This window comes from Telmatherina bonti, assembly GCF_933228915.1.
Source record: "Telmatherina bonti genome assembly, chromosome: 19".
NCBI classification, from domain to species: Eukaryota; Metazoa; Chordata; class Actinopteri; order Atheriniformes; family Telmatherinidae; genus Telmatherina; species Telmatherina bonti.
This window is the reverse complement of record NC_136617.1, coordinates 10,754,178-10,765,657: the sequence shown is the minus strand read 5'-3', so window position 1 is coordinate 10,765,657 and position 11,480 is coordinate 10,754,178. Positions and strand designations below refer to the sequence as shown.

The window sequence follows — 11,480 nt, the reverse complement described above, 5'->3', positions numbered from 1 at the left end:
TCTGAAGTGGATGCTTCAGCTTCTGCTTACAGGTTACAAATGAAAGAAAGAGTGATGAGTCGTGACTTTACTCTTTAGAGAACATGTGCTGAACCAGGTCACACACACGGTTGCTGTATCCAAACTCATTGTCGTACCTGCAAACAAGCGGAGCGTATTCAGAGGTTAGAGATGTTAAGCATACTTAGAAATGTCGTCTTTGTGACATTACAAATATCAGTTAAAAACAGCAAATCAAGCCTTTATTAGACTGATATGATTGATCAAGTTTTTAGGGATTTTAAACTTTGGTCATCATCATCCTCCATGTTCCAAAGCAGCTCACCATGAAACCAGCTTGACAAAGTGGTCGTTGAGAGCAATACCTGCCCCGGCATCGAAGATGGACGAGTGAGGGTCACTGTTGAAGTCTGTGGAGACAACCTGAGTAGAAACAGGTGTAAATGCTTTAGTCATGATTTCTAACAAAAAAGGAGTGAGATCATTTGTTTATTTGTTTAAGGAAAAAAAAAAAAAAAAAAAAAAAAAAAAAAAACACCACTAAGCAGCTGGAAGAAATAAGCCAGAAATTCAGACACGCCTCGCTGTGGAAAGTTTGGAGACATGCTGCCATCTGGTGGCTTCAGCTGCAGTTCTGTACCTGATCTTCAGTGTATCCCAGAATTCCCTTCATGGGTCCTTCTGCTGCAGCCTTCATGACCTTCTTGATGTCATCATACTTGGCCTGAAGGCAAAGGAAGGTAAAGAATTAGGTTTAAAGTTTAAAAAAAAATAAAAAAATAAAAATAGCGCTGAACTGATTAATCTAGCTCTGTTTTCCACTTGGTTTGTCATTGGGGCTGAAATGAGTCAGGGATTCAGATTTTCCTCATTTTTACCTAAATTTACCGTAAAACAACTTTTAACAAACAAAAAGCATATATTTTTAAAAAGATATCAGGTTTGTGTTTGTTTTGATTAGGGATGTGACGATATGCCTTCTTCCTGATTCGATTCAGATTTTTTTGAGTGCTGATTAGATTTGAATTACAATTCTCACAATTCCTCAATATTGCTGATTTTTGTAGACTAACAAAAAAAAAAAAAAAAAAAAAAAAACAACAAAAAGGACAGTTTTGCTCGTCATTTTTCTTAATTTCAATTTTCAAGAACCCACAGTGGCCAGACCATCATTCTGCTGCCATAACACCCAAGAAGACAAGTAAAATGATCAATAAAAATAAAGAAAATGACAAATTTTATATTTAGTTTTTTTTTTTTTTTTTTTTTTTCAAATAAAAATAATCAAAGAAAACTAAATACAACTTATAAAATTGTGAAGCAAAAAAAATCCTGATATTTAATTTTGAGATTCGATTTTCCACCCCTAGTTTTGATGGTCCTTACAAATTGGACAGATGAAACCATGATCTGATAGAGGTTATGAGGACTTACGGGCTTCTCCAGGCGGACGGTGAGGTCGACCACAGACACGTTGGGGGTGGGGACACGGAAAGCCATACCAGTCAGTTTGCTGTTAAGAGACAATCAGAATAAAAAGCAGAGAATTTTAACAATGAGCCTGTGATCATCCATGTCCTTCCATAAGAAGAAGCTCAGCTCGGTGAAATAAAAGTTAAAAAAAAAAAACTGAGCGCAAAATTTCTGTTATTGATCTCTGATTATTCTGTACCCATTTAGCTGAGGGATGACTTTGCCAACAGCCTTTGCAGCACCGGTGGAAGCAGGGATGATGTTCTGGGAGGCACCGCGCCCATCTCTCCACATCTTACCTGAGGGACCATCAACAGTCTTCTGTGTGGCAGTGACTGAATGGACTGTGCTCTGAGAGACAGAACATGTGTTCATGTAGACATTTTAGAGTAGCTAAACCTACAAAACATGAAACAAGCGCCTCTACGGAGAAGCACTGAAAACATGCAACTCTGATGAGCTTATCTGCCATCAGTCTGCTTTGACTTAATGACTGCCAGGATTTCTGGTAGACAAAATTAATTTTGTTCTAACTACTGGAAGCTGGAACTGCTTAAAGGGTTTAAATACAGTGGAAAAGATGGGCGTATGTTCACCTACTTCCTGTTTTAATCCCAAACATTTACTTTAATTTGAAGTGATGGACTGGAAACAATGGGAGCACAGCTTGTCTGACCTACTGGCACTTCAAATTAGACTCTTCTACAATAGAAAGTGTTTTACACAGGTTGTTCTATAGATAGGACCAGGTGGACCAAACTGTGCCATTTGATTGGTTGGTTTCTGGAAACCAGACAAAAAGGCAATAGAAAGGATAACATGCTAAAGTATAACCAGCATGATCCTTGGTGCTGAGCAAGAGACCTTACTCTACAAAGTTCTACAGTGTATAAAGATCACATGTGTTAAACATTTGCAGACCCTTAGTAACCATGGTGGTATATTTGGGGGGAAAAAAACCAATTTTTTTTAAGCTGTCTTGTCAGAGTCATCCCTCTCCTGACATTAAGAGGAGTTCTACACCTTCCTCAGGTCTGCATCTCATCAGCATATGTCTAGAGAAGGAGCCACTCAGACTGTAGAACTAATATCACAAACAGTTCCTTAAAAATAAACCAGCTGATGAGGAAAAAAAAAAAAAGACAAAACAGATCAGATCACCTGTTTACTATATGTAAATAATAAGGGAAACATTAATAGCTTACCGTTTATTTACTGAATATAACTGCAGTAATTTAGCTTCTATCACAAAGAAATCATGCATTTCAGTCACTGTGTCTCTTTAGGTTACGGCTGTGCAGCAACTAAAGAACTGAATGATAGTTGCTGGCCGTGACTGCTGTCGTGGAAACTTCATGTTTTAGCTTTTCATTCATATAATCCATTAGATATTCATATAATCCATACTCCTTATTTCAGAATCCTTATGCATTTATTGTAGGTCTGAAGTGATCAGATTGAACCCACAAACTTAAGTCTAGTTACAGTGTATGCTCAGTGTCTTTACAGACATACATACCAAATTCTAGGACTTTGGGGTGTCTGCACTCTGATCAGATTTACCAAAACACTTGACGGGTTTATGGCTGCAGAACCGGATGTCATGAGGCCATAGCAATTTGGTGGCCGTGTGGCTTTTAGTCTAAGATAACAGACCATTCTTGTTTAGATGAACATTGATTCTAGGGGAGGCAATTAACGCCCTTATGCAAAGGGAAAAAAGGTTAGTTCAAAACTTAGAGTATCTTCAGATCTCTGCCCTTTGAGCAGCTCTGGACTTTACTCTCTGGATTCTAATCTGTATTACTGTTAATTTAAAACTGTTCAATAAACTTTAATCTTTTGACTTTAGAACCAGCCTCCTCGTGATTGACTGAATTTTTTACTCTACAAATTACCCAAATTGTTTGTATTTAAAGTACTTTGACAGTTTTTACATGAAAACAGGATGTAAGTGTATCACCAGCATTACATAAGATGCTATTTTAATTCATTCCTTACCATGAGAGCCTCAACAATACCAAAGTTGTCATTGATGACCTTGGCGAGGGGAGCCAGGCAGTTGGTTGTGCAAGAAGCATTGCTGCATGCAGGAAAACCATTTGAACAAAGTTAATGTTTGCAAGTTAGCTTCCTATTAGCAGAGGCCGATGATGAAATGTAGGACTTTTCTTCCTCAGTGTCCAGCTGGTCAGAGCACAAGCCAGATCTCATAACATTAAAAGCTCTCCTGCCAGCCCAGGATCTGCACACACACTCACCTGACTATCTTCATGGAATTATTGTACTTGTCATGGTTGACGCCCATGACGAACATGGGAGCATCAGCACTGGGGGCAGAGATCACAACCCTCTTAGCGCCACCTTTAAAATGAGCCTGTAAGGGGAGAGCTGAGACTTAATGCAGAAAACACTTTAAAAGCGCTTCTTAAGAGATGATAAAAGTGTGCATAAACACAGCCTGCAGAGTCTTTTGTGGTGCTATAAAACATTTGATCGACATGTCGATAAGCCTCTTTATAGTTTAGAGGGTAATTAATGTAATTAATTTGATTTGGACAAAAAGAAATTAAACTTGGGAATTTAGCTGTCAGTTACATGTCTAGGATGAGTTTTAGTTTATAAATCGACTTAACTTTTACTGAAATTCCAACACTGACAAAGCAATTTAAGAACATTCGGAAAACGTACAGATGCCTTCTCGATGGTGGTAAAAACACCAGTAGACTCCACTACGTAGTCCACACCAGCATCGCTCCATTTGATGTTGGAAGGGTCTCTCCTGTTTGGAAATACAGGTTGTTACAAAGTGAGAGTTAGATATAACAATATTAGGGTGTGCAGGTGGAGAGGGAAGAGAAAAAAAAAAAAAAAATCCCATACAGTTGTGCTCATATGTATTCATCCCCTTTCATTAAAGAAAAGGCTGAATTTACAACAGTCACTCAAATAACTGGAGACTTTGAAAAGGGATAATTAAATGAAAGTGTCTTATATTACTAAATATTTTTGCAAATTTTTAGTTGAGTTGAAGAAAGAAAGAAAGAAAACAAACAAATAAATGTGTCCTGGACAAATTAGAGCACCTTTCTGTTGAACAGTGGGACAAAATACCTGTCAACAGGTGCAGAAGTCTGACAGAGGAACAGAAAACACCTGACTGGAGCGGAAACATTAAAGGATTGTTCAACTAAATATTAGTTTATGAGTGATGTAATATGAAATAAATTCTTATTCGTTTGCTTAAAAAAAATATGAACCAGAATTAGAAAATAATGTAATGATTTTCATAAAATTTTTATTTATTATTACTTTAGTCAATTTCATCTAATTTTATAGGCAGTTTTTTTCCCTTCTTAAATGAAAGGGTAAGAATAAATATGAGCACATTAGTACCAAACCGACACCGTAAGATTGTACATACTCATGGAAAACCATAATGTGCATGTTGCCGATGACCAGCTTGCCACCCTCAGCTTTCACCTCTCCATGCTTCCAGATACCGTGAGTAGAGTCAAACTTGAACATGTAAACCTGAAATTAGAAAAGTACAAAAGTCTTTTTGAATGTGCAAATCTCCTGTTGCTCTATGTAAAAGCCAATAAAGAGATGTTTAATACCACACTGTTCCATTGTTTTCTAATGCTTTGCTATTTATCTTGTAAAACCATTTATCCCAAAAGTGAAAAAAAACAAAAAAAAAAAAAAAAAAAAAAAAAAAAACCCCACATCTGTAGAACCATTGATATGTTAAATACCCTGACTTTTCTGGGTGACATTCATCAATGTCCATAATGAAAAGGCAAAAACAACCAAAAGGGAACTCACCATGTAGTCAAGGTCAATAAAAGGGTCATTGATGGCCACAACCTCCACCTTACCACCTGTAGCGGCAGCGCGGGTCACCAGGCGACCGATACGTCCAAATCTGAAATGCAAAAGAGGCCGTCATTGGTCAAGACAAAACAAAAAGAATTATATTTGGGTCAGTGTGTGAAAATGATTTTTGTAAAGTACAAAAATGAATAAAAGTTTTGTTCCAGAAATTTAAAAAAACAAAAAAACAAACAAGAAAAATGTGCCTGTGAGTTTAAATATGCAAGCAAACAATTCCACACACACACACACACACACACAATATAACAAGTTTGAGCCCCTCAGACTAAAGAGAAAGTCTGAAACCAGGGTCCTTGTGAAACCAGTCCTGCATGTGTTGGGAGTTTCCCTGCTCCAACACACCTGACTCAAAATCGATGAGGAATTAGACATGTGCAGTTTGATACCAAATGCTGCACAAATATGCTAATTAAGTCTGATGTGCATTTGGTGTGATGAGCAGGGAATAATAAAATAAAAAACATTTGCAGTACTGTGGACCCTCAAAGACTAGTTACCCAACCTGATCCAAGACAACGCATCCAAAAAACAGTTCACCACCAGCAGGTGGCACCAAATCCTAAAGTACAACAACAGGTCACCGTCACAGCCAGCCAGGCCGTACAAGGCCCGCCAGCACTGGCTGAAGACCACCGCTGGCACCAACAGACAGAAGGTTTCATTAAACCACATATGGGTGCGGTCACTGTGGGTCAAAGAATTTGAGTCCAGAAACAGGAGTTAATATCAGTCAGGCTTATATATTACCAACATCACTCCATTTCTGGTGAGAAGAAAAAAACAGATTGGTGTGTGTGTGTGTGTGTGTGTGTGTGTGTGTGTGTGTGTGTGTGTGTGTGTGTGTGTGTGTGTGTGTGTGGACTGAGGAAACTAAAAAAGAAAGCTAAAAGCAGGGGAGAAAAATCCTCATTAACTTTAGACTACAGGAGACTGAAAAGGTGGACAAGGAAGGAGGCTGGAAGTGGATACACACTGATCAATACAACTAATGGAGATTTGATTTATTATTCCTCAGGAAAAGAAGGGAGAAAAAAAAAAAAAAAGTATAAAATTTTTCAGCAACTCCAGATGAACATTAGAATAAACCACTAGCTTTGAATCTGCATGCCGTGCTAGTCCACAAGCCATAAAAATGCTGTTATAAATGTTTGACCTTTCCTTTAGAGAACAGACAAGACTGCTGAAGCCAGAACTGCTTTAACCAGGCTCGTTCAGTTCCAGCAAAAATCTCGCAAAAGGTACAAACAACTTAAATCTAAAGCGTTTCTGTGCCATTTTGTCACATCATGGAGCAAGGGATGAAGCAGGCAGCACCCTGTGTGTAAAAGCAGCTTGGAAAAGTCTTGCTGGGAAAGAAAAAGTGGGAAAATAAATGTAAAAGGTGGTACCTGGACTTAACAAGACAACTGGATCTGGAATAAAAAGGAAGCTGGTGCAGCATGCGAGCCATGCTTTTCATGATGGAGCACAAAATGACTCATTATGCAACACCGGAGGCGGTCCGTTGCATACGAGTTGTTGTTGTGGAAGAGTTTGAAACGTCACCTTATGACAAGACACAAATCATGCACTGTGCATCCAAACTAAGTGAGGAAAAAGGTCAACATACAGCAGGAAGAAAGGATCATTTATGTATTAAATGCTGTATGAAGTCACTTGATTCCTCCTGATGGCTTAAGAAGTTGTAGGTAACACACACACACACACACACACACACACACACACACACACCCCTACAGTTTTATCAGCTGTGATACACGCAGGGGAAAGGTATGAAAACATATTCAGAACCACTAAGTAAATTGGGGTTTCCATGGCAACACAAAAAATCCACACTTTACACAATGAACTGAATAAATCACTGACAAAACAAACATATCACTCGGGCGGTGTGTAAACACGACATGTTCTGTCAGCTTAGAGTTTGTGTCACTCATAAAAAAAATATCATCAGGGGTTGAAAAGTTATTTTCTTAACAGCAGATTTAAATTCAGACATGCTGCATGGTACGAAAGCAAGTTAAGACATGGACCTTTGTGACACTAGTCATTCATCTCTAAACCACTAATGTCATTTCCAGGAGGACGGATGTGGGAGGTGGGCAACAATCAGAGCCACAACGGAGCCGATGGAGGAGTCTAAACATGGTGCAGGAAAACACACCAAACTGGACCAAATTTTTACCAGCCAAACTAGCTACTGGCTCACACATTTCAGAGATCATCATTAGTATTCATTGTTTATGTCATTTATTTTGTCTGCTTTTCAGTGTCCTTTGTGTTTCTTGCACATGTTCAAAACAAAGCATTAATTCAGAAGTCGTGTGATATTTGAACAGAAAAAAAAAAAAAAAAAAAAAAAAAAAAGCCTTTCACTAGAATCAGATTTCTCTTAGTTCATTATATAATGCAACAACCTAACACATGCAATGTGTGAAGCACAGATTGCATGTGCCAGGCTAATGCACTCTTCTATAGATGTCTGATATCATTTGGAGCTGGCATCTCATGGTGGAGGAAGAGCAGAATGAAATGTACTTAATCACTCTGCACTGGAGAATAACTTTCAGAATGAGATCAAACTAGCTAAAATTATTAGGATTTACTTAAAAAACAGGATTTTAAAAAATGATATTAAATGATTTAAAATAGATGGCATAAAGGCCTGGCAACATGAGTGGAAAAGAGCCAATTGGCACGTAGTTTCCATCAGATGTGGGAAGCCACCAGGTAGCCAGACAGCCAGAAATGGACTCCAGTCTGTCCTCTGTCTCTGAGGCTCGCCGATGGTGTTGGCATCTGTCCAGGATTAACAAGCTAGATCTCCCAGCAGCTGCTTCAGAACAAAAAGAGCATTTTAACCGTTGCAAAATCTGAGCAGCATCCACAAACTGCTGGAGGAATAATCTCTGGACTCAAGCAGAAAGGTTAGGGAGTTAAATTTAGACAAGAGGTGAAGAAAAGGAATGTGACAGCTGAGGAGAACAGCGATACAGACAGAGGGACTGGAGGGGGATGAAGGGTGTGAAAGAAATGGGGGCGCCAAACGTGACACCACAACACAGCTGGACTATAAATATCTGGAAAATGGACAGGCCAAAACACAGAATCCCAAATAGCCATCTAGATTTTATAAATGCTCAAGCCAAACTGTATGTTCTACCAATTACTGATCATTCTTTTTACCAATTAGGATTTAAATGCGTTTTCTTTGACACTTTATAACACAAATGCGTGCGAATCTTTGTCTTCATGCATCACCTTCATGGAGACTTAAGCACAAAAGTGTAAACAGCACTCTTTGTATCAGGGCTGCAACTTCTATTTATCTTGTTCAAGGAATCTAAAAGCAGAATGTTTCCCCCTTTGTCTGCTTTAGACAAAAAGCTTTCACAGAACTACATCGTCCTCTCAAATTTCCTTGCACTGAGTCACTGGGCACTTTAAGTGAAACGATTATCTTCCACTCTGAGATAATCACCAAGCGGGTCGTAAGAACATTGTCCAGGTCCTCTGGGACTGGAGGACATTTGTACTCTCAACGACAGGGTGCTTATGAGTGATTGAGGAAATTAAGCCTTTGAAATAGTTGCCATTTCAATCTGGATTTGAAGCACTGCATAAAAAGCTCATTTATCCATTTATAGAACAAGGTGGATGTAATTCATACGTCCAAGGACAGACAAAGTAGTCCCACTGCTGGATGCTGAGGGGGATACATCACAGTGGCAGAGGTGCAGCTTTGCATGGGTAAAAACTTGACCATTCATTTTTCTAAACCGGCTTCACTCCATCGATGCCATGAGGGACTGAAAGCCATCCCAGCTGGAACTGGGCAAGAAACTTTACAACCCCAACTTTAATAAATGTGTTTAATCGCCAGATAATCAGATTCTAAATGGCAATAACAAGAATTTGCTAGTTTCAAATCAGAATACAATAGTTTTGTTTCAGTTTCTTCATTTTATAAAAGCTGTTCACTGACTCCTGCTTTTACCCCGTTTTAAGTTCTCCTGTATCATCCATACAGTGCTGAAACATCGCTGTTAAAACACAAAAGGACAAAATCTCTAAAGCTTAAAAAAAAAAAAAAAAAAAAAAAAAAAAAAGACCAAATGTTTAGTAAGAAACACTAAACCGCTCACCCATTGATCCCAATCTTCACCATTGTGTCTGGTGTTTCTGAAAGAAAGGAAAAGCCAACATTTATTCAACATCTCTTAAACGGGAGTGAATAACAACAAAACACAAGGAAGGAACAGGAATATTGAACATTTAAGCTTTCTGTGGGTCCATTAGGGGTCTACAGATGAATCAGACTGAGGGATCAGACACCAAAGTTCCCAACAAGCCACTTTTTTTTTTTTCTTGTCCTGTTAATTTAGGCCATAGCAGCACCAAAAGCCAAACCCACAGCTGTCTGCGCTGCTGTGACAACTTCAGAGAAACACTGGGAGTGTTTAAGTTACCTGAATCGTTTGGGAAGGCAAACTCCGCCTGGAAGAGCTGTGGAGGAACTGAAAACAAACCTGGGTTGAAGACACAATTTATCCCTACAGAGGCCACGCCCCCTCCTGCCGACTGTCAAAGCTCAGTTTAACTGCTTTAGTAACCTAAACTATCTTAGAAAGAGAGGTTTTTTAAAAATATATATATATATTTATTTATGCTTGAAACACTAATTAAAAGACTCATTTTCACCAAAACTCAGGTGCACCATCGTGTGAGATATTTGTCTGAATGTGATTAGCAATTTTTACCCATCCGCCAAGCAAAGTAGTTCCCATTGCTACGCAGCATGAATAAATTGCACCTGTCGTAAACCCTGCAAGATAATCCGCTAAAAAGCCGAATGACCCAGTTTTCCATCAGCACTTAAACGCACCATGTGCATAAACTGTTGCTCCTGGTTGTGTTTCAAGAGTCAAACTGTGTGTAAATGCAGATGTGTGTGTGTGTGTGTTTGTCCGTGTGTTCCTGGTGATTCGGATTCCTATTTAACACACACGAGCATTTTGGAACATTAAAGTTTTGTGAGGCTGGAAAGAAAATGTTTAAGTTCATACATGTTTAGTTTGTAGGGTCAGTTTCCTGATTTTTGGATCTGAATTTGAACATACAGATATGAAAGTTCACCGAGTTTTACACAAAATGTCTTAAAGAGTTTACAGACCATGTGATAAACGTATTTATTTATTCATTCAATGTTTCACAGACCCTAAAAAGGTAGAAAGGTTTGCTTTTTTTTTTTTTTTTAAAAACTAGTCTTTATTTTAATCTTTGAAATTAATTTTCTTAAACATTAGACAAGGCAATCAATTTTTAAAGAAAAAATGTTTTAGATTCTGATTTTATTCTAAAGTAGATGTTTTATTTTTAATTTTTCACAAACAAAAATAATAATAAAAAAAGGATTCTTTAGAAATAAATTGCTCCTATTAACGCGGTGCAATAGGTCTACTTTTCTATGCTAATTACAGGAGGAAGAGGTCAAAACAATGATTTAAAACAGATGTTTTCCCATTAGTAATGTTTTAATTAGCCCTCAGTCAAAATTCAGTCCCCTGAAGCGCAGAACCCTGACATCCACCTGTCCATTCTCATGCTCACCATATGACTCCTGGTCATGTGAATCTGCTGGAAGCACAGCACACATGGGAGGAGGAAAGAAAAAGATACCACAGCTGGTTTTCAACAGTCACAACTGCAATACATTTTATTACTTTCTAATACACACTTGAGCATGAGTAACCAAATGAGTGTCTGTTATATTAATTAAGGTCAAATGTTATCATTGGTGTTCTCACTCGGAGCTCATTAGTTCCTGTTCTATATTCAAATCTCATAAACATAATTTGTAAAGTTTTGAAAGGGAATTATGATGTTGACAACCGCTGTTCACTGGGTTGATATTACACTCTGAGTCTGCAGATAACAGATTCAAGACTATAATGCTGATAAAAAATAATAATAAAAAAAAAATCACATGTTAATGTTGGGTTTAAAATGTGTATCTAAACACTCAAAATGCACAAGAAATGTCTAACATGTAATGTCAATGAACATACAGGTCTTTAAGTCAGGCTCTAGAGAGAAAAGTAAAGGTCGTA

The 11,480-nt window shown here is 38.1% G+C and overlaps 1 protein-coding gene across 1 annotated transcript; it reads right to left on the bottom strand.

Moving 5' to 3' along the window:
* Window positions 1-67: 67 nt before the first annotated feature.
* On the bottom strand, window positions 68-9,538 carry LOC306769647 (glyceraldehyde-3-phosphate dehydrogenase-like; the record flags this gene model as incomplete). Its single annotated transcript, XM_079258331.1, has 11 exons — window positions 68-137; window positions 326-423; window positions 641-724; window positions 1,435-1,513; window positions 1,673-1,824; window positions 3,475-3,556; window positions 3,735-3,850; window positions 4,165-4,255; window positions 4,898-5,007; window positions 5,302-5,401; window positions 9,516-9,538. 11 exons carry the CDS (start codon window positions 9,536-9,538, stop codon window positions 68-70), a joined length of 1,005 nt encoding a protein of 334 aa, XP_079114457.1.
* Between the last annotated feature and the right edge of the window lie 1,942 nt (window positions 9,539-11,480).